We start from the raw sequence: 24785 nt of genomic DNA, 5'->3' as shown, positions 1-24785 counted from the left end.
ATTAAAATTGAGCAATCCTATAAATAAATAACTAGAAATCCATTTTAAATATACCAGTGTTTAAAATTATATAATTGGAAAAAATTGGAATTGTCTCTTCATCCAGAGACTAATGATGCAGTTCCTTTGCTGATGTATGCCTAAATTGCTTCTGGCCCAGTATGCATTTCACAAAAATAAGAATGTCACATACAAAGTATCATTTGAAGTTTTGCTGTAATATTTCTGTAATTATGGACTACAGAGACACCCTTCAAAGTTAGGTGAAAATGTGTAGCCTCACAACAAAGGCAACAACAGACTTATGGTTAGTGGGTGGTATAATTGATCCACATACTGCTAGACTGTGAGGGCAGCAAAGCATGACAAAGCAGATAGTGGATGACAGAAGAACAGAGATAAGGCAGAAGTGTACAAACACACTTGGAATGATTTAGAATAAGAGAAAGGAGGAATGAAAACTGCACTCCAGGTGCAGTCCACTAATATAACAGTGTTATGGTTGATACTGAGCACAGTGGAATAAATCTTAACTGTTTCTGTCAGACCAAAAGGATTATTGACAGCAGAAGTGATACTTAGATTTAAAATATTATTTGTAAAACACATAATTCAGTCCCCCAGGGTTCTTTCTGATCATTATATTCTCTAGATAATTCTCAAGGACCCATTTAGATTTCTGGGATTGCAATTAGAATTATAAAATTCCTTGTTTATTGTATAATAAAATTACTTTCTTTTCAGTTCCTGTATATGTACCATACATATGGTACAAAAGAGTTAATCTCTGCAACCAAGTGCATTGTCTTCAGAACTAGAAGTTGTCCATATACCAGTAACATCATGTGGCCAAATGAGGACAGATTGACACAGAGTTCTGGTCTCTTTTCTTGTCTCAGATAACCAGAGTATTTCTCCATATAGCTATCCATAGTATTGAATTATTATTGTCTTAAAGAAAATAATATTTTAAGGTTTCTTGAGGTCTTTTTGTTTAAGTAGTATTTTATATGTATATATACATGCTGCTTAAAAATGCTCAGTGAGTTACAAAAAATTATCCAGACTGACAACTTGAACCATAAGACTACTGCAAAATGATCTCCAATGTTGCTGCAGGCACAGACAGCTTCCAAATTAGGGCAGGATGCCTATCCTTGTACCACATTAATTTGGTTGGCAAAGCAGAAAAACAGTGACAGCCTGTGAATTAAAAAAACTGAGTCATAAACCTCTGAATAACAGGTTTTGTATTAGAAATGGCAGTTCAGCTGGGCACTGCTGAAAGAAGCAGTAATGATGATGGGAAGTATACTTTCATTATGTACTGAAACCCTAAAAATTGTGAGCTACAAACATTAACTAAAAGGTTTTGTATCTTCTACAGTTTTGTTTATATCCAGTAGTATAATCAAGTACTATTTGCCTTCCATTGGATTCAACAGCTGCTGTTACTTGTATAATTGCTAACTCTCTTGCCTTTGCCTTAAACAGACCCTTGCAGCTCGAAAATCTGGTATTTCTATGGCCATGCTCATGCGGACCTCCATAAACACTGATGAAATGGTAAGTGTTTTCAGTGACAAGTTTAAGATGCTTAGGTAACAGAGAAACTTTTGTTCAGAGATCTCTAAAAAATATTTCAGCCTTACACACTCCTAACTGGATGAAAAGGAATGTATTCCATTCATTGTGTAGAAACTTCCAGGGAACTTGAGCAGAATTTGCTCCCTGATCCACAGCAGCAAGACCAGACTTGCTTCTGCTGACTCACATTCGTGACAGTCAGAGGGGACTAACCAAGAAACCTTTGATTTACAAAACAGTTATTTGCAGAAGCCTTTTGCTTTAAATTGTCCAACTGTACCATGTTTACCTGCAGTCTTTCATCATCTTTCTATCTTCATCACAATGTGAGTGCAATTAAAATGCCAGGGCTCTGCAAAATGGGTTTTTGTGATGATTTTTTCCAAGTCCTTGGGATACTATTTGATTTTTTTTTTAAATGTAACTCATTTCTAATAACATATGTGATTCTAGAAGAAATATTTAATTCATACAAGTAACCACAAGAGTCTTTTGAAAAAACATAGACTCATAACTAGTAAAATGCATGACCTCTGGTTTTCCATTAGTGATTTCACTTAGATTTGGCAAAAGACATTTTTTTCAACAAAAACACAACAGGTGCCATTTTCTTCAGGAATACTTAAAGTGTGATGTAGGATTTATATAACTTAACTAAGCAAAAGGAAGAATTTGAATAAATACAGACCCATTTTGTGTTCCTCAAATTGTTAGAGCATACACAGCCTTCTAAAATACATCCTATTCTGAAGAAAAATGAAGAGCTGAATTTTTCTTACATTGTTGTTAAGGTCCATAGTAGAAGAATGGGAGAACAGAAAATACTGACAGGTGTTCTGGGAACTGGAACATGTAACACAAATATTGGCATCCGTCATTCTTACCTGTTATTCTGCTATCTCAAAATAGCAACAAAGGTTGATAGACTGGAGAAGTATGGGATCTTAAGGAGTTCAAGGCTGATGGAAAATCATAGGGGAAAAACTTATGGCATCCAAGTGCTACAAAATAAAGACTTTTTTCAACTTTGTAATTTGTGCAAAAATAGCTGAGTTCAGTAAAAGACACTAAAATACTCCATGTACTTTACTAAAAGATGTTTACTGAACCAAAAGCATTATATGTATAAGTATTACCACCTTTCATGATAAAAAATACAGATTCACCTATTTATTTACATGCCACCTCTTCTGTAAAAACTACCATGCTCTGACTTTGAAGGGTTAAAGTTGCAAGTTTGGGAGATAATATATATAAAAAAAAAAAAAGGCAGCAAATCCCAAAAGTGGAAACGAATCTCCAATGCTTGCCATCAACCAGAGAAACTACTGAATTCTGATTCAGGAGAAAAGGAAAATTCGTTTTTATGCCTTTATAATCTTTGGACTCCATTTGAACCATGCCATATGAAAAAACTGTGTACCAGAAATAGCTGTTTCTTAAGAAAGCTTGAAACAAAAATCCAAAGGCAGACAGCAAATGTAATTTAGACACATGAAAGTTCATTTGATGAGAAAATGTAAAAAGCTAATTCAGAGTAGAGGTGAACAAAAGCCAGTCCTATGCCAGCCCTCATGCCACAAACCAAGGACCAGGGAGTGCTCTTTCACAGACAAATGTACGGGTACAGCCAATAGAGCCTCTTGCAAGATATTTAAAACAAGGGAAAGGCATTACTTTCCTACTTCTCTAAGTAGCCAGCCAAGCTTAATAACCTAGGGCATCATTACACTGGGTAGAGCAAGATTTGAGAACAAAAAGGACAGACAATTGCAGACATAAAAGAATTCTCCAGATACTCTCCAAAAAATGAAGATGTGAAATGCAGATGAAGAAATGGAGTCACCAATGAAATTTAAGGAAGAAACATCCCCTTTGGGCAAGTTATTCCTCCAATTAGGGCTTTTCTAGTTTTTACCCTCCCCCAAGTTTTTTTCTGGAGGGAATATTAGGGACTCTGGTGGGTGTGGGTTATTTGGCTGATTAAATTCAGTATGAAAAATCTTTGAACTAATGCCTTTATTAAAACTCAAGTGCCACCTACTCAAAAAATTGCACCCTGGGGTTAAGGCTTTGAGCTTTGCCACCTGTCACTGCTATCCTTTTGGTACAACACACTCATGACACACTGAGTTTGTGTTCTCAAGCACAGATCCAAAGACATTTTAATCAGTGTAATACTTAGACATATTCTTTCAGTTGAGCACCCATTTAATTGCTTTTTTGAACAAAGACAGAGCTGCACATTTTTGGAAATTATACATCAATGACATTGACAAGTATTTCAGGTAGTATACAGCAGAAGTAAATTTCCTTTAAGAGGATAAGCAGATAACTAAATAATTCTCCTATATATTAGTAGTGTACTAAATGTTGCCAAACCAGTTATTAGATATTTAGTTATACTGGAAGTTATTAGTGCCATGTTGTTAGCAAAAACATTTAAACAGAGAAGAGTAATAGGAGTGAAAGCCTCTAGACAGTAAGAGAAATAAAATTCTTCTTTGCAATTTGCTTTATTAACAACAGGGGAAAGAACACGTTCAGCAGCAAAACCAATCTACAAATTGTGTCTTTCAGCTGAAAACTTCATTTACCCTCAAATGTATATTTCAAGGCCTGCTGAGGGTAAATTTCATTACTTACTGACATTTCATAAAAATGTGAAAGTTACTGGCAAATTTATAATGTGGAAAATATTGAAGCTGAACAGGGTGAAAGGGCAGGATTTGTACTGAGGCTACATGAGCTCAGGAGAGGGAAAGTGCAATCAGTGGTTTGTGAGAGACATGATTCCTCAGCAAGCTGTATAAATTCACTTTAGGTTGCTTTAAAGTTTCCTTTCTGGTCCCTGTAAAATGGAAGGCAAAAGTGGAGTAATGTACAACGAGTTCTCCAAAGTTAGGTGGCCATTGCTATCACAATTCCTAGGGCCTGCCAAATCAAACTGGTGTGCACACCTTTGCTTTCTTTCAGGGGAGTTATTAGGATAGGCTAAGAAGCAATTTGGAGGGCAGTTCAGTATTTGTTTTAGTGTTTCCTGCTCTATCAGGTTTTTTTCTTAGTTCAGTTCTTCAGTGTTCTCAGTTGTGCTCAGATCAGATGTCCATGAAATGTCTAACCATATATATTTGGCCAGGCTCCAGAGGATAGATATTGTTTCCAGCAGTGACTACTGACTTCAGTAGGGCTGTTGCAGCCTAAGCTACCTTACATTTGGTCTTATTATTTTTAGTGCTTGATCCTATGAATCAGTGGCTACCCAATGGCTACATGGTACTGGTTTTCCCATGGTAGCAAAAGTCCTTTGATTGATGACTTTGTGCAACATTATGCAGATATGCACACAAAAAGAATATTTTACTTTGATCAGACAATCTATTACTAGCAGAACCTCTCACAAGTTTGAGTAGAGATGCAAGTATATAAAACCAAGAATATGTCAGCATATTTTTAGACAGGTGAATATCTTCCATTTGGCATACAATTACCACAGCTGAATATGAAAGATAAGGGAGTGTTAACAAATGTTTAACTGAATAAGTTTGGCTTACTTCCTGTATTGTCAGAACTGTGGCATTGATGTTAAAACAAAAATAGACAAACTACACAAATTCCAAAATCTTATTCACTTGCTACAGCTTTATAGCCAGCATTAGAGCTACCTTGCTTAATATCCACACCAGAAGAGGACAAGTTACGACAGACAGACTTTCAGAAATATCCCACTGTGATATGTTTTATAATATGGTTTCTTCTTTCTGAAATAGACATATGGTGACATTTGGGTGATATGGTTATTATTTTATTATAAAATAATAATATGTTGATATGTTTTATAATATGGTTTCTTCTTTCTAAAAGAAACAGTTATTTCTTTATAAGGGAACGAATCTAGAACTTCTAATACATTCATAGCAGTCACATGTGCATTTAGTGAATACCCACTCCCTAAAAAAGACACAAACAACCTATGCTTGGTGCCAAGTGCTGCCTTCCGCCTGCTGAGCTCTTCTTATTCCCAATAAATTGCCTGGACCTAGAAGATCAGGGTGCCTGAAAAAAAGTTCAAATAAACCAGAGCATTGTGCCCGTATAAGCCAAGGTCTTGTGTGCAAAACTACTTTGCACAAACAACTGTTTTATTTTCATCTTATTAAGCACTAAGGAGCTGAGACTGAAATTGTTACAGTACTAACCAGTAAATAGCCAATAAATGTTCTTGTAGTAGAACTAGTCATGGTTCTTAAGCCGAAACAGTCCAAGAAATGGGTTTGGATTTTTGAGAGTATGGACCATTCTTGTCTATAGTAAAAACCAACTTGATGCTTAAAAATATAGTAAGTATGCTATTATAGGAATACAGATAAAATGGAGCCCTACAATTGGCTTGCTTTTATTTGATGAGATTATATAGACACTTGGTATTAGAGGATAGTGTATATAATCAAAAGGCATTTTGTGTAGTACGTCTGTCTGAGTCCCTATAGGAAGTATTTAAATATTCAGAATTAATATTAGGTAGCTGCTTAATATGCCCCAATGAATGTAATGCTGCTTTTTTGTTGTTTCTGCCTCAAAATATGAAAAAAAATATATAAGACTTTGTGCTAATTGAATAACTTTATTCCAACTTAACTCTGCTGTTTGTGTAATTAGACAAAACAGTCAAGCAGAGTTCTTTTCAAAGTGTAAAGCAAAATGAGTAAATCAATATTTTACAGATTATTTTATACTTCTATGTATATTCTGATATTTTATAACATTTAAATACAAATTGCATATAATTTAGAAACAGTTCACTTGTGTTACACAATACATGTGAAATATTCTTTTTCTTACCCAACAGAAAATACATGTCTTCAAGAAGACCCTGCAGGCTTTGATCTATCCAATATCATCAACTACACCTCATAACTTTGAAATCTGGACAGCTACAACTCCCACATACTGTTATGAATGTGAAGGCCTTCTTTGGGGCATAGCCAGACAAGGCATGAGATGCACTGAATGTGGTGTCAAATGCCATGAGAAGTGCCAAGATCTCCTAAATGCTGACTGTTTGCAGAGTGAGTATTTCATGATAGCTGAAGTGTTGTATTAATTGATACCTTTTGATTTTGTGTCTATACTCAGCAATATCTTGAAATATGGCACCAGATCACACAAAAATCAGTGAAGGTGTGTTGATGTTCCTTATTTGAGAAGCTAGACAGACGCTTTATGGAAAACCTACTGTTAGTTTCACTTTTGTCCTTGAAATCTGTCAAATGTTGCTGGGCTTTTACAAAATAATGCTTACTAACATCAGTGTATTATTTACTTTCCACTGCCTACGGCAATATCTGGAGCAATTTATTATTTGACGTAAACCCTCTTTGTTTTACCTAAAACAAAAAATGTCAAAGGAAATATTTTTTAAATATTCCTGCTACTTACTGTAGTCATATTGAAGTGCTATCTTTTTGTCAAAAATATGAAACAGTAAGTAGGATCTTGTCCCTTCGAAATACTAAATCCTGCATGTATAAGGGGAAAAAAAAATCAGTTAGTAAGTCATTTCACAGTAGAATTAAGGCAAAACAACCTTTTCTTTGTTTTTTCCTTGCTCAGCTTGATTCCAGCCACCGTGAATTCTTCTGTGAAAATAAATCAGTGTATTGAAGTGATTCTTAAATTACAACACATTATACACATTATATGTCTTATTATACTATATTCTAAGCAATAGATAACCAAGACCTGCAAGTTTTTAAATTTTGGAATGAAATGGGCTTCCATACTCTGGAGCTATTCAACACTATTCACTGTTGATACGTTCAAGAGCTACTACATGTAGGAAAACTGCACAGATATTTCACTCAGTGCTTCCTTTTTTTCACTGTGTTTCTGGGTGAAGAGCTGTCATGAGGGATGGATGCACAAAGGCTGTACTGCTCAGGAATTAATTAAAATTTCCCAGAGGAACTGACCCCACAGACAATAAATCAGTGATGAATATCTAAATCAAACCTCCTTACTGTGCTTGGTTGTGATTCTGCACTGTGGCTGAAACTGGGCTGCTGTCCCCTGGCCCATATCACCAGCCCAAACAACTGAATCTTAAAAGAACAAAACCTCTAGAAGGCAAATTGCAGATAAAATATTTAAGGCCTAAGGGATGCCGCTCTTCTCATTAGTATGCAAATGTTTCTGAGCATCCTGTCCTATTTTCTGCAACAGATTAATTGTTCAATGTTCATAGTATACTGCTTTCAAAATCTCATGTTCCTTGTTTTCTATTGAAAAAATGAATTGACCAATTGGTTAAATCTCTATTTCTGAGAAAGCTGATGCTAATAGTGTCATAAAGTGAAATGTAGTTATTTTTATCAGTCATTCTTTTGCCCTTCTCATAATCAATGGGATGTATTCACCTTCAAACTTCTGTATTTTTTTGTTGGTTTTTTTTTTTTTTAATATATAATGATTGATAATGTAGGCTGTAGAAAAGAATTCACATCTCAAGATCTTTAGGGTCAATATATAAACTTGTTCTAAATTAGATTTAGAAAAAAAACAGTAGCACTTTCATTAGCTCTCTCATCTTCAATAAGATAGCCTTTCTAGTACTAGGTGCAATATTAAATTAGAATTGATTTCAATCATGTTGAGTTTGTATCAGTCCCTAGGGCAAAAGGAGCTTGTTAACTTCCTGTGCAATGTAAGTTACACTATTGTCTTAATTAGTTTGATCAATACTGCATGAAAAGAGTTGTTGATAGACAGCAGCAGAGGTTGTTAGCAATAGGGGATGTAAAACTAGTTGCAATAAATGAGTATAAAGAGAAAGATATTTACTTAAAGGAAGTTGTATTTGAACACATATTTCAGTTTTACCTGTGCTGTCTCAAAAATCAACACGGTTTCTAACAGGAATATGTTATTGCCATTCAGATTGTGCCCAGGGTTTATCACTCAGTTATGCTACTGCATTTCTACGTTTTAAGGAAGGGCTGAAAATAGGAGAAAATGAAAAAAAATTCCCTCCTGCATCTTCTAAGAATTATCTGTCATGTTTTCCAGACAGCTCAGCAATCATCTCTTTTGTAATAAAATCACTAGAGAATTTATTAACTGGTATTTTGTTTTCTGGTAGCACATAATTCTATTTCTGTTAATTCCTAATTTTTCAGTCTGGATAATCTTTAATCATGAGAATTTTGGTCGTCCATATTCAAAAAGATTCATTACTCTGACCAAGAGATTTTCCAAATTTCTCAGGATTTAGTGGCCATGGAAAACTGCTTGAAGAAGCCATATACTTCAGCCTTTTGGCAGGCTGGAATCACTGCTATCTGGTATTTCAACCCACACTTTTCCAATCTTTATAACATTATGCCTTCCCACTTTATATCTCTCTATATAGATGTAGATATCAGTTGCCCTCTTATGTGCTAAGAAACCTTCTGACACATTGAAAACTGAAGAAAAGAAGCCATATAATATTTGTTTTGTAAGACTTCACTGAAATCTAATGCTGAAACATGACCCTTTCCAGCTCTAGGTTCTTTAACCATTGCAAGCTGAGAGCCTCAACAAAAACTTCTTCAAAAGAACATGTTGGTGTTTGATGGTATTGTAAAGAAGGAACTCTATGCTTCTTCAGTGTTGAAATATCTCAATTATAATTGTATAACAAATTGTTCAAAATTATTTTGTTTTAATTTTACTAACCCTCTAAAGGGAGCAATAATACTTGAATCCTCCCTGGATTTGAGGATGGCTAGTTAGATAATGTTTTCACATCTTCTTGGAAGAGTGAAGTTACTACTGCTAATGAGTGAAGTTTTACTGCTGCTAATGATAATGATGATTCTGTCATTCAGTGCCACAAGCCCGTGAGTAGTGTTTAACATGAGCCAAAGTTCAGCAATGCCTATAGCAAGTGGTAGCGTGTCATTGATTGTAATTTTTTTAGTATTTTTCTATCTTGCTTTATATTTTAATATTGTCAAGAGTTTAAATATCCTGTTTAGCACTGTAGGAGTTTAAATTTTTGCTTCGTACCATTCTAATCATAGAAGGCTGATGTTTCTTTTCTCACACTCAACTGCAAGATTGATTTTTGGGGTTTTTTCAAGAGTATGTTGTACAGACATTGATCAGAAACTTTTTCCTCTGACAGAAAAAGTACATTTTATAAGGTGAACTTCACTTTGTTTTTGAAAGGGCTTCTGAGATCAGTTAAAACTGTTAGAGAGAAAAATGTTTCCAGGGCACTTCTGAAAAGAATTGTGAATAAAATCAGCAACAACTTAGTCTCCTTAAAATCTTTTTTTATTTTTTTTTCAATTTAAACCAATAAATACTGTAGTGGTTTTGATGTCCCAAAAAATATTACCTGTGTATTTTCTGCCTGACATGCCACCACAAGCTAACACAGTATAGAAGTATTCTCACACAGATAATATCCCTTGATCTCTTCTACCATCCTCATATAATTACTGAAATTATCAGTAATGACCATTTTATTGGAGAGGGGAACCTCTCTGTCCCATACCTGTGATATATTATTTTCTTGGGTAGGCTCTCTTTTCCAAAAAGGCTCTGAGTTTAATATCACAGGTGTGGTGTCTAATGATTGAATTTTGAGATCACAAATTTGTGCTTTCTGCTCAGTACACATGTTGAGATGTTTCCACAGTACTGATTGGCACTGAATAGTATTGGTTTAATAAATAATTTTATGTATAACACATAACACTGATGGAAGCTGACTATTAACCCCTCATGTTAAACTAACCAACTGATAATTTTAGCTATCACAAAGAAGATATATATATATATGAGGTATTATTGAGCTGAAACTAAGATCTCCTTCAGGTACTGCTGTACCAAGAGTTGGCAGGAGACCTTAGAGGGGAAAAAGAACAAAGTTAATTTTCAATAACAATGGTGAATTTTTCTGTAATTTCAGGAGCAGCTGAGAAAAGTTCCAAACATGGTGCAGAAGACAAAACACAGAATATTATTAGTGCTATGAAGGAAAGAATGAAGATTAGAGAGAAAAATAGACCAGAGGTTTTTGAAGTGATCCAGGAAATGTTTAATATTTCTAAAGAAGATTTTGTACAATATACAAAAGCAGCAAAACAAAGTGTTTTGGATGGAACATCCAAATGGTCAGCAAAAGTAACTATCACAGGTAATTTTCTTCTGTTCTAATCACTCTTTCTTTCCTATTGCCCTGATTCAGGAGCAAAATTTTTTTATAAGTAGAGCTGGACTGTGTGTTCAATTGCATACTTGGTGCATATACAAACAGTTGAATTTATAGGATGCCAGCTGCAAGAGTTGAGCTTTAAGTTGCCAAAACCACTTTATATTCTACTGCTATAGGAAGGAAGACCAGTAAAAATAGTCTATCTCCTCTACCTCCTACCAGCATCATCTAATGATGAGTTTTTTGCCACCAACTGTAAGAGTTAAAGTTCACCAAAAAATAGGCTTTGAGTGATTAAAAAACATTTGCGCTTGCAATTCCAGATCCCATTGGTTTTGAAACTTATTATCCACGTTGCTTGACTATGGGTGTGTTCCATTTTAGTGATGCTGATGTTGCATAATTCTGCTCACTTTAAACATATTCCAGATGGCTTCCAATTGCATTAGCCTGGTTGCTCATGAAGATTTCCAGGTCCTCTGACTTTTTCATTTCAGTTTTTGAACTAAAACCTCAGCATAAATGGAGGCGATTCTGAAGGCTGAGAGGTGGTGCATGAAACTCAAAAGAATAATTGTAGAATTTTGGGACTGTCACCAAGCACTAGGGACATATTTAATTCATATGTTTATTTTTAGTTCTACCTCTAAAGGATACTGAACACTGTCTTGTGTTCAGGGCTGTATGTGCATACAATTTAATCCTTGAAGACTTTTGCTAGGCTGTCCCTTCATTCTACTGCATAAATAGGAGAGGGATACTTCCTTACCTTCTAAAAGTTTTAGAATGAATGGGGAAGACAAAATATGCTATTTCATTCCTAACAGTGTTTTCAGAAATTGGATATGTTAAAGAATAGCAGAATTTTACTTCTTTCACTGAAGTCAGCACATATGACTGAACCCACACCGAGCTGATCTGCTGAGCAAGGTGCCATTTTTAGGTAATCTTTTTCCTGAGCACGCCAAGGGAGCTTCATTATCCAAAATGATTGACATTAGAGAACATTAACTCAATGTTAGCACTGAGATAATTTAAACAGTATGTGCAAAATTACAAAGCCGACTGCTGCTGAATGGTAAGAGCCAGAGAAAGTGTTTTAGCTGCAGTTCTCTGGCTTTGGGAGGCTGCTCTTTGACAGCTCTGCTTTCTCCTGAGATTTCCACTTCTATGAATTATGATCGAAAATCAAATTGTATGTATTTATATTTGCTACTAAATTCATATCCGTTAACTATACACCCACACTAAGTGTCAGAAAGGATAGCATATGCATAAACAGTTGATGATAATTGATCTGAACTGTCATCCTCTCTGTGATAGCATAGAAAGAAAGTATTCTAAAAGTCATGGTTCATCTATTAAGAGAACAAATGGCAGTAATGTCCCTCATGTTTAGTTCTGTAAGCCACAGGGGATATTTTTCTATATTAGTGGAGGTTTTACTTTGGAAATGTTAGTTTGGATTTTTGGAGAAATTCTGGAAATATTTATTTATTTACTGGGGGCAGGGAACTTTAGGGAACTATCAGACTCAAGTTAAACAACATATTCCTTGCCATTTTGACTTAACCAAAGCTTGAGAAAAGTATTTTAAATATGTGTGAAAAGTATTTGTTTGGTGCTCTCTAGTGAATCTTTACAATTATTACTCTATTAAACTTTATTTTTAAATACGATACAGTCCAGAAGGGTAGTTATGCAAATCTTGTCAGCCTCCAGAGTTACAGACATTGGGAAAATAATCCAGAAACCTTCCTTCACAATCCCTCACTGTGAGGCCTTTGTTTCCTGTGTCTGTTGTCACTCTCATTTACTTCCTGGCAATAAAGGCTATGAGGGCTAAAGCTCATTTCTCTCCTTTGTTGCAGTTCTTTGTGCTCAGGGCTTACAGGCTAAGGACAAAACTGGTTCAAGTGACCCATATGTTACTGTGCAAGTTGGCAAAAACAAGCGAAGAACAAAAACTATTTTTGGAAATTTGAATCCAGTATGGGATGAAAAATTCTATTTGTAAGTACAGAAAATGCCATTGATATTACTTTTCTTATCTACATTTAGGTAATATAACCCTACCAAGTGAAATATTGGTTTAATTTGAAAATATGCAAGTTCTGAATGGAGAGAGCATCCATGTTTCTTTATCTTATAGTGATCATGCAGCTTATAATTAAGTCTTTTTTGGGATCTATTGGTGGTGTCTAATTATTCTAGTCTTTAAGGGAACCTAGGTAACAGTTTTCATACTTCAACCTTACATACCAAGTATTGTCATTAGAAATGCTTTCCTATGTGCCAGATACTGACCATGTGAGGTAAATGTGTTTTGTATTTGACGCTGTGATTCTCTGAGGTGTAACTGGGGAATTTGGTAGTAACTGCTGTGCTCCAGGCTTAGGGTTGGTGTGTTTGCAATGTCCATACTTTTAGTGGTGTCCAAAAGTCAAATGTGGAGAGTACAGTATGATGGCATTGTTTAGTTTATTCTTGTACTTCTTTCCTCCTATAAAAAGGGAAGAAGTTGTCACTATTCCTATCTACATAAACTGTGCCAACAGTTTCTGTGAGGGTTCAGGCATTTGAAATAGAGCCCTGTTTTCTTCAGGAAGGTGCAATGTCATAACATGACAAGTTACCTTCTCACAAGCTAGGACTTACCTGGATTGTATTTTGACCAAAATCTGCTACCTTATTGAGGAGGAGGTTACTGTTTCAGTAGAGTGTGAAAGTGCTTTGGTCCGAGATGCTGCTTCTATTTGTCTGGAAAAGGAACTAGAGAATGCCGGGTGTATTAAACAATGTATGCGGTTCCTTTCACAGTTTCAAATGCTTGTATTAGAAATGTATAGGTACTTAAGAGAAAATGACACCTAGAAACTTTTACAAGCTTCTTCTATCCAGAAAGCGTTTTCTTTTTGAGTTAACTGTGTTACTGTGGTAACAGTTGAAGTGTCATACCTCATTGAATGGCTTTGAGTGTCCAAAAGTAGGAGAGAATTACTTTCTTCCATTTTAATTGTCAGAATTGCATAATGTCAAAAATTGGATGAGCAATTCAGCAAATTTCATAGAAAGTTTGTTGAATATAGTTTCTCAAATATGTGAGCACAGCTATAATCAAATCCATGGAAACTTGAATTCAATTTTTTTCCCCAGAACAAAATATTATATCATCTGCTGCCCTAGGAATAATATTTATACTCCTCCCTCCCAAACCTTACTATAGCATGAACGTTCTGAGCACTGAATACATTTTCCAACATTTTTATAGCACATGTGTTTTCTGAAATAATCTCCCTGAATTATGTTTAATGCTTTAGATTTCAGCTGAAAGTATATGACAATTTCTAAATTGTATTAAATAAACTATAAATGTTTAACCAGAAGTAAATCAATATAACTATTTGATTGACTCAGGAAGTGTTTTTTAAATTAGGCTCTATTAGTGGTAATTGATATTTAAATCCTGTTGAGAATCTAATCTTAACCATCATTATAACTTTTAAATTATAAAATGCAGAAATAAGATGTCTCAGAAATCTTACAATCTTATGCATACTTATCATACCAAAACATGTTTTCAAGTCTTCCCATCTGTTCCAAAATAAGGACTTGGAGCGGCATTGGCTCCCCATTGTGCATTTGCTCTGTCATAGCACAGGGAGTGAGGGCTGTGTTCCTGTTCTTGGGACCACACGTAACCCAGGTATGATGGCATTGTAACAGTGAGAGAATGCTTCTGACAAATTGTAGTCGGACCCCCTGCTAAATGACCGTGGGACACCGGCATAGATTTGAGCAGGGGACCTCATAAAGCATAACTAAAATAGAGCTTTTTGGTGCACAAGGTGGAGAAGTAAATAGGCCAGCAGATGTTCATTTAATGAATGTAATATAGGTGCTAAGGGCTTTGATCCTTTCTCCTGGTATTATTAGAAATGAGATAACAGAAGTTTTGGGGGCTTTTTCAATGAAACATCAATGATAGGAGAGTTTTTTAATGCCAGAGTAAAGGAAGAGTCCTGCAGCTGTCACCTTCTCTTTCTGGTTGAGTGTGGCATCTGATACAGGAAAAGGGACTGCATTTTCTTTTTTTTTTTAATTACAGGAAGCTATATTTTGGCTATATTTTTCAGTTTTGTAGAAACCTTTGTATTGATACACTATAACAAAAGTCTACTCTCATTCTTTTCTTGACTATTTTCAGCAGTTGTTTACTGACATACTGAAATCTGTTTTTTCTGACCGTGTTGCCTAGGCTAGCACACATCTCCAAATTGCCCTGCTGACTTTGCAGGTACTGCATTTCCTCTGACCATTCATAAATACCTCAGATAAAATTGTATGATGCAGAGGTCTTTCAAATAACTGGATAATTATTTTACATTATTTATTTTTCATATTTTGGCTGTCAATAAGACAGCATAAGGGCTCTAATAAATATCTTCATTGGATTTATATTGCTCTTCAGTGCATGAAAACATTTGCTCAAACTGATTTCAATCATCCAGCTGTAGATATTTCTTCTTTAGAGTTACTTTAAAGCATGGCACTCACACATTATTTATTCTGAAATAAATTATTAGTGGATTAATTTCAAGCAATATTTACTGTCAGTGGCCAAGAGGACTTCACTGAAGTCCCTTTCAGCTGTTATTTTATACATTCTTGATCAGCTGAACTGACTTAAAAAACACGTTTTTCACTGCACCTGAAGATGGTTAACTGCTTAAATGGTGCTCCAGTTTCCAGCGATATCTAAAAAGTTTTGCCAGAACTGTTGAAATAGCTCAAGGAATGCCTCCTAAGCAAGAGTATATAACAGGAAATTGTATTATATAAAAACAATTGAGTAATAAAAACTACACATTAGTTTACAAGATTAATCTATTCCAAAAGCTCTTCAAAAGTCTGCCAAGTTTCTGAGAGACATTTGGCTAATTAAAATAACTGTATCTCACAGCCTCAGCCCAAATCAAGAGAGCAGAACACCTCTAAGAAGCAATTCCAATGATAAATTGCTTGTTCAGTGATAATATTTTCAGTTTCACAGTACAGCATGCATGGTCTGAGTCTTTTTTTTCAAACTGCTGTCAATCCAGATTAATTATACAACTCTCTTTTTGTTATGACAGAGTAAAATAATGCAAGAGAAAGCATAATTAGTCTCATTCTACTTTATCAGAAAGCATGGCTCGTGACAACACTGCTAAAGAATTGGGACTGTCCAGACTAGAGAAGAGACAAGTAGTGGAGGTAAGGATGTCTTTAAACACATCCTTTCTCCTAAAAAGAGGAAAGGAATAATCTAGTTTCCATGCTTACTGTTATAGTAGAAGAAGTAATAACCACAAATTACATTTAGAGAGGTTTAAATCAGACTTCAGAAAAAGTTTGCTGACAGTGGGGCTAATGAAGTTCTGGAAGATATATCCTAAGGGACCATGGAACTGTCTGTGAATACCTAAGAGCAAAGTGGACATAGCAATGGTGTGGATCAGATTCTGGCTTGCAGTAATGGCAATAATAATAATAAACATGAGGGTAATAATAACAATAAGTGGCTTCCTGAATTTACTGAAGGTAGCACAGTATCACTTAGTTGTCATTTTAATACTGGGTGCAGATCTCTTAGAGGATATGTACAATAAGATCATGCTAGTGCATCTAATATTAAATTTACATTGGGGTACTGTTGTAAAGATACTTTAATATTCCAGTTTTATTACTCTAACCATTAGAATAAGCTGGAATTCAATGAGGATTATTTCATGTCTGTGTGGCATTCTGGAAATGCAGAAGTAATGTAGTGTCACCAGATTGTTGGTAAATTATTAAAACTGTCTCTTCTGTCTTGCATCTCTAAATAGACTTCAAAATCTGTAGTTTTCAGAAGCATCAGTACCTTCAATTCTCTGTGTGCTAGAGAACAATTCATTTCTCATCTTCTCTATCACACTTCTGGGAATGCTTTTACTGAGCATATAAAGCAGAATGACTAGAAGAGGAAAACTGAAACTAGCATATGTTGTCTAGCCTTTAATTCCCTGGAGTAAACAGAAGCAGGAATTCCACCCAGAGCTTCTGGATAGGTGTTAGCAGTGACTAAGGCAGAATGTGCATGTCGTTACAGAGGGCTGTTTCTGAGTCTGGGCAGGTAAGCAGGATCATTCAGAGACAGCTCTGTAACTTTAGCTCCAAATCTCCCTGCAGTCACACTGCCACAGGGCAGGACAGGAGGAAATACTTGCTCATCCACTCTTCAGTTTTTAAACACAAATACAGCTGTAATTTTTTGTGTTCTGCACAGGAATACTACAAATGTAGCAGAGTTGACTCTGTGCTGAAGTTTCAACACAAAGATGAGCACAAGTTAACACATTGGTTGTGCCAGGTCTCACCACATTTCACTAACCTAAGATTAAAGGAGAGAAGGATGCTGAGGACTACTGAGAATATCAGGGAATTCTGACCATCTGAATAAAGTATTGCTTTATCAGCTAAGTGTATATCAGAGGGAAATTTGTATTGTCCCAGAAGAATAGAAATATGATGTTTGTGCTGAAGTACATAATGACTTTTTATATGCAGCATCTGCCAGAGAATCAAAGCAGGAGTAAGGTGTCTATTAAAAGCATAGGTATGGTGATGAGGGTCACAGAAATACCTCACCAGTGACAGATCTCCCTATGTTGCTATAGAAATCCCCTGTCAGTTCTTTCTGTCGAGTGCACAGCTAAATGCAATTCAGGACTTTAGCAATGTAAAGTAGTAACTTAGAGCTACATTCCAGGAGAATTAAATGGTTTCTGTGTTTAGCCTAGTTTCTTAAGGCAGCAATACTTATTTGGTCCATCTCTATCTTCCTATATTTTGCGTGTCGTTGCCAATTGCTTTTGAATTTTGTGATCAGTCAGAGAAATTTCACAGATTGCCAAATAGTATGTCTGTCATGTTCTATGACAATATGTGGTCAGAGAGAGATAAGATATTAACTGTCCTCAGTATGAGCTCATCCCATAACAGATAACAGGAGTTCACATAAAGGGGTAATGTATGAAAACCCTGACTATGGGAGAAGATTCAGTAGGTGATTGTGGTTGGTTAGATGTAGGGAAGCCAGTAATAAGACAAAAGGAAACTGTGCTTTATTAGTTTTGCTAATCACAGAACAATGTGCATTTTAATTACCAGAATTATCTGCAAAGTTAAAATCTGGAATACAGACAGACACAAGGACTTCTGTGATACTGCATGATGTCACAGTGTGGCAGAGTAAAAGCTGTGCATGCCATTTTTAGTGACTGATTGGCCTTGACAATAATAATACCATTTACAGCACTTTATACTTCCAAAGCCCATTACTACCACTAATTAATTCTTAGAATACCCTTGAGGGGTGCTGCTTGGAAGATAAGTTGGAGTATTGCTGTTTTAACACTGAAAACCGAGACAGATCACTAAGCAGTGATAGTGCTTAGAATAGAATTAGAGTAAAAACACTTAATCAAGTGTGAAAGTAATGCCCCGCTGAAGATGAAAATTCGCATCTATGCTTCAAGGTCATGTTTAAAGATAAACAAAGATATGTAATATTAAAAGTATTTCTGTAGCACTAGTGAATGGGTATTGAAAATAATACTTTGTATGGATGCACAAGTATGGTATGGATTTAACTGATGCCAGCTCTGTACTAGTCAAACTTCAGCAGAAACAAACTTCAGCACAAACCCAAACCTCTGCAGTCAGGGTTGGGATATTCCAGTCAAGTCATCCAAAGCCATCACCAACAAATAGTAAATAGTCCTCATTGTACCTTATAGGAATAAGCAGTAATAGAGTTTCTTTTCCATTTCTGTGCAAATAAATGCAGGGTGCAGCTGGGAGTAAAAGTTTTTATCCACTGTGTACTCTGTAGATTGCAAGTGAAGCCCCCTCATTCCCTCATACATCCAGCCTTTTCTAAAATCCACTCAGACCAGGAGGGGTTAGTAAGCCACTTTAAATTTACAATAAATTTTTTAGAACATGGCATGGTCCCTTTCCGTTTCTCCTTACCAGGGAATGGAGGTCTTGAAGAACATTAATGTATCTTTTAAAAATACCAGCCAGCTACTTATTTTCCTGATTGCCTTTCTTTTCTTGCTGGGATGTTTGTGCATACTTCTTGATTTTTAACAAAAGCTTCCTGACACACACTGGAAATATTCTTTAATTTTTTTCTTGCTTTTTGTATTGTTCTGGAGTACTACTTTGGTAGTTTACTGTATGTACTACATGGCATTCCTAAAGAAATAAACCTGACCTTACTGTATCTTTCCTAAGGTATTTGTTAAATAATAGCATCAAGAAGTATCAATTTCTAATTAAAAATTTTAATGAACAGTTATTGACATTCCTAAATGCAGTCTCTATGTATTTATAATTCAGTCACATTATTCTCTTTATATGCAGTAATTCTTATATATATAGTAATTACAGTTTTGTCCCTGGCAGTCTGGGATGACCTTTTTTTTCCTCTGGATGTTGCAGGTTGTTTGTGCTTCGACATTTGGTGCAGTTAAGCAAGTGTGTGGAGATGGAGTTTAATGAATTAGATAGCAGTACAGGGTAATATAGTTTATATATCACTCATATTTTGTGTTTTATTTTTGTTTTTCCAGTGAATGTCATAACTCTACAGATAGAATAAAAGTAAGAGTATGGGATGAAGATGATGATATCAAATCTAGAGTAAAGCAGCATTTCAAAAAGGAATCAGATGACTTCCTTGGGCAAACAATCATTGAAGTAAGAACACTGAGTGGAGAAATGGATGTATGGTATAATTTAGGTATGATTCTTACTGATTTTTTGAAACAAATTTAGGTAGAGTATTACTGTCTTTAACTTTGTAACTTCAAAATATGTACCTTTGGTACCAATGTATGACTTTTAAAGTATTAAACGTTACAGGTTGATTTGAAAATAGAAGATAGAACCCCCACTGCCCCATCTCCCTGTGCCTCTGGCAGGGAAGGGGAAGAGAAAATCATGAGTAAAGTAAGCCTGTGAAGAAGGGATGGGTGAGGGGAAGGTGTGTTTTAAGATTTGGGTTTATTTTTCATTATCCTTCTCCGATTTCACTGGTAATAAATTTTTTCCCCCAAGTTGAGTCTGGTTTTGGCCGTGGAAGTAATTGGTGAGTGATCTGTTCCTCATCCTTCTCTTGACCCATGGGGCTTTCATTAGATTCTCTATCTGGCAGAGGAAGGGAGGTGATAGAGCAGCTTTGGTGGGCACCTACCAGATTCAGCCCATCACAGTCAGAGTAGTCCAGGTTGTTGGTAAAGTCTTCATAACTCAAGGAAAATAATAATAATAATTAGCACAGATATCAGGTAGAAAATCACAGTAATTTCAATTGAAAAGGGGAAAGTAGTATATAAATAGATGTGCAGCCTTTTTTTGAATATGGGAGATAAAATAAGAAAGATTCTTTACTTCATAGTTAGATATTTTATTTTGTGGCCTGAACCATGTTTGAGGTATTAAACATTCTTTTTTTCAACAGCAGGACTCCCTGGCTTTAAAAGATTAAACTAGAATTATTTATAAAAGCTTTCCATATGACATACATGTGTTCTTGGCAGTTACTAATGTATTATTTTTCCACTCTTCAGAAAAGCGAACAGATAAATCGGCTGTCTCTGGGGCCATTAGACTGAAAATCAATGTTGAAATTGAAGGAGAGGAGAAAGTTGCTCCCTATCATGTGCAGTACACCTGTCTACATGAGGTATGTTGGAGGAGTTATAGTATAGAGTATAGGAATTACTGTTCAGTTGTTGCATGGATAAAGAAAAACGGCTACAGAACATTAGAGCACTGAAACAAATAACTGCTGCTGTACTTGAGGACATGTTTATTTTAGATTTCCTATTCTGTGTTGCTGAGGGAGTATCAGTTTCAGAGGCAAGGGTAGAATAACATAAGACCAACAAACAAATCATTCCTGCCAGGAGGTGTTAGAAAAAGAGGTTGAGCTAGATAAACTCTACCTGTACTGTTTTTTGATTTAGCTCTTTGATACATGGTTGTTAGCATCGGAAATATACAAACATTTCTATATATATTACAGAAGTATACTGTAAAGGATTTCTTTTGTTTTACAGTAATACATATTTTGGAGAGTGAGAAAAAGGAGAAACACAAATACTATAAAATCTAATTTTCCTTTCATCTAATTTGCTTTTGTCAACATTGAAAAAACCGTCACTGATGAATAGGTGTGTTCTTCTGAAAGATTTTCTTTGTAATTGACTATTCTTCCTTCAAATAGTGATCCATGTAGAAATTCTATTCTGGAAATACAAGTAGTTTCTGTGAGCTGATAGCTCATACACGACTGAAAGTTCACCACTAGCATGTAGCCACAAAGACCCATTGTTCACCATTTGTAAAATCAGATATGTAGGGCATTTGTGCTGATTGGTTTTGACCTGAAATTGCAAATGTTGGACTTATGAAGTAAATGACAATATTCAAATGCTTTAAGCGAATCCAAGAGACAATTAAGGGCTAGTTAGCAAAACTAAAAGTATTTTGAGGTTTTAGGGTTTGTTTTTTTTTTTAATCACTGAAATAGGAAATAAAATGGGATTTTGTGGATACAAATAAAGTTGTGGAATTTGTGGATACATATGGAGCTAGGCAATCTAGCATTCTATGCCATGAATGTCAAATCCTAGCTTTGCTCCCAAGGGTACTAAACCTAAGCTTTATTGCAAATCTTGCACAACTTGAGAGGCAGCTGCAGTTTCTGTTAACTCCCTATAAGTGAAGGACTTAAATAATGAATTTGAAATGTATTGGTCACAGATACAATTGAAATTGAAACACTCTGCAATAAATATTACAACATCCTGATTTCATTCATTAGCAAGTGCATATAAATGAGAAGTTTCTGCACTATTTTATCCTGCAGCCTTTCTGTGCCGGTTAAAGGCACAGACTTTATGTTAAGAAGTTACAATGTGCTGAATCACAAGTCTGCTGACTAGTTTGAGCCAGTCTTTGGAAAAATAAAAATTTACTAACAACATATTGAAAACTATATGTAGGATATATTTTCAGAATGCTTCTTAAAAGCCAAACTTTCATTTTTGAAACGTTTCTTACCTTTAGAATCTCTTCCATTACTTGACGGATGTGAAGTCGAACGGTGTGGTGAAAATCCCTGAGGTGAAAGGCGATGAGGCCTGGAAGGTGTACTTTGATGATGCTGCACAGGAAATTGTGGATGAATTTGCAATGCGCTATGGAATTGAATATATTTATCAAGCTATGACGTAAGTATCATCATGGCTCGCTTTCTGCTTTGGTGTCAACAATGTGTTTGAGCGAAGTAATGAACTTCAAGCCTTTGTGAATTCATTCACTGTTTCTCTTCTCATTCCTGACTTTAAATTCTTATCATTTTGTCCATCTGTTTCTCATTAAAGTGCTTCTCATCTGCAGTGGCTTTAAGATACAGGCATTTTATAAGCTGTTACTGGTATTACTGCTAGTGCATTCCATAATCCTTATGATACTTATATATAGCACGGTTCAGAAAGAGTTCCAGTGTTCCAGGTGCAACTGGAACAGGGTTTCGCAAACTCTGTACTCTTTTCTACTACTATGGAAGCTCACTAGTGGCTATAGTGAGCTTCCAGAGTACATGTAAATAATGAATGCAAACCATTTTTAACAGTACTGAGACCTGTTACTACATTATCCATTCTGAAGTATCTGTCTGAACAGCTTAGAACACAGCACCACCTAGCTCAGAGGCTCATGATGATGAGAGGTCCATCATATGCTCTCAATTTATCCAGCAAAAAGCTTTCTGGTGAAAAGGACTATATTCTGCTGGAGTTGTAGAAAAGCAGGGGACTTCAAATGAGTCCTATAAATAAAAAATACAGACTTTTTTCTTACAGAAACCTGATATTGTGGGATTTTTAATCAGAAGTCTCTCATATTTTTGCATCTCCTTGCCTCCTAAAAAGTAGAGTCTTATTATAAGTACAAAGGTACATAAAAATATGAAGCTTTCTTTTCATTGCATAATATATTGACACCACCTACTATTGCAATGAGCTTGTCTTTCACTTTATGTAGTTGTCTGTGAATTCTTGTATTGTTCATCTAATAGAGGATCAGGGAATGTATTTTGTACTTTACACATTTTTAATGATTTTTCCTTCAAGGAACTTACACAGCATTGCACATAATAATTAATGAAACTTGAGAGTTCCCCTGTTTTGTATCTATATTACATATGGAGGAATTAGTGTGTTGACTTTCATGAGTGTGTTTCTGTGTTTAGTTTCTCTGTAGGTCTGTGTGATTGTTATGTCATTTATTAACGTATCCTGGTATTTTAGTTTTATAACTTGATTTTAAATGGTATAGGATTTTTACCAAAGTGTTAGTGATAGAGTTGTTCCTTCTCTGTGTATCAAAATTAGTTCAAGTTTTGACCAGAAATGAGTTGTTAAGAGCTATTAATGCCAAAGGAGGGCTGTTATTAGTAATTTGCATAAGAAATAAAGGGCTGATTTAGCATTAGTTTTGTCTTAACATAGCCTCAGTAGTTGATTATCTCGGATAACATGGCTGAATTTTTGACCTACAACTTTAACTGTAAAATTATTTTGAATTTTGTTTTTCTTCATCTCTCAGTGTATTCAAGTACTGCAAATTTTTCCAGAAAAAGTTTGAAACTGGTTTTCAAAATACAGATGATGCATAAGTTAGCATTGCAAAAATAGCAATATAACTGATAAGAGTATATAAAATATTTTTTACTTAATAGTGGTAGAACTTGACAAGTTGTATTTTTATATTAAGAAGATGCTTTGTTTTTAACTCAGTAAATAACATAACATTCAGATATTCATGGAAAGTAAGTAAATTTAGTTTGCACATCTAACTTGGATCTGGGCAAATACTCCAACACATTTTTCAGAGTCCCTACTCAAAAACTCTAACCAAGCCATTCTAAGCTAATTAACCTATTTTGCCATGCCCTCTTTTTGGTCTTGCTTTCTTCTTTACCTTTTCCCACAAATTTCCTTGATGTTGTTGACTGCAAACCAGGTATCTGAAGGCAGATGTAATGAGAAAGTGAATTTAATATTGATAGTCAAAAGAAATAAAAACTAAGATTTCTTTGTCCCTATACCCACATCCTTTTATATTTTAAAATGTTGCATGTCAATAATGAGCACTGCCTTTTTGAGGGGACAGCCCCAGCCTGTTTAAGTTAGGAATAAAATCAGTGATGCATGTAATCTAAGTAATACTTGGAGAAAAATATATATTCATATATGTTGTTTTGCTGATTCATCTGCAGGCTCATCTCAGAGCACTCAGACTTTGGGGAGAAGAGTAGTGAAGACACTAAGTCTATTTGTCATGAGGAATTTTCTTTTGGACTATTATCTCCCAGTTTTCTTTCTTTTTATGAGATTACCTTTTTCTTCTGGAACAATTTTAGTGGCTGGAAGAAAATGTACAGCTTCTTGATTTGGAAAATAGAATTATCAGATTTCATTTGGTAACAAAGATCTTCTACTAAAACAAAAGCAATTTTCTATTATACAACAGAGAGAATTTGAATGTAATCACTTGGCCCAGAGAAATATTGTGTATGCTTGAGAATCTAGTTGCGGAGTTCTTCTACTGCATGTCTCATGACAATATTGGAAATTAAAATGTTTGTATTTGTAAACACAAAACTGACTAAGCTTTAATACCCCAGGATCCAGACCCCAGAGAGCATCTGTGCTTTATCAGGCTACATGAGTTTTAGGATGCTGCCAATGAGGTGCTCTTTTTGCCTGAATTTAATTTTTACTATTCATATTTCAGTGCCACTTAATGATAGTCAGTCTTGACCCTTTTAACTATTGATAGATGGCATATGCTGGAGTAGGAACATATACCTCTCTGCATTTCTACACAG

The 24785-nt window shown here is 35.3% G+C and overlaps 1 protein-coding gene across 8 annotated transcripts in view; it reads left to right on the top strand.

The window, feature by feature from the left end:
- Positions 1-24785, top strand: part of UNC13C (unc-13 homolog C) — a 165084-nt gene that overhangs the window by 68167 nt on the left and 72132 nt on the right. For all 8 annotated transcript variants that reach the window (XM_072933703.1, XM_072933702.1, XM_072933704.1 and 5 more), the window contains 7 exons: positions 1495-1566; positions 6437-6656; positions 10547-10774; positions 12664-12805; positions 19456-19625; positions 20455-20570; positions 21959-22122. In XM_072933703.1, coding sequence (XP_072789804.1) covers positions 1495-1566; positions 6437-6656; positions 10547-10774; positions 12664-12805; positions 19456-19625; positions 20455-20570; positions 21959-22122 — 1112 coding nt within the window. The remainder of the gene's footprint in view (positions 1-1494; positions 1567-6436; positions 6657-10546; positions 10775-12663; positions 12806-19455; positions 19626-20454; positions 20571-21958; positions 22123-24785) is intronic.

The sequence above is a fragment of the Taeniopygia guttata genome, chromosome 10 (genome assembly GCF_048771995.1).
Source record: "Taeniopygia guttata chromosome 10, bTaeGut7.mat, whole genome shotgun sequence".
In the NCBI taxonomy this organism is placed as follows: Eukaryota; Metazoa; Chordata; class Aves; order Passeriformes; family Estrildidae; genus Taeniopygia; species Taeniopygia guttata.
Note: the sequence above shows the minus strand (reverse complement) of the source record. Positions and strands in the feature narration are given on the sequence as shown.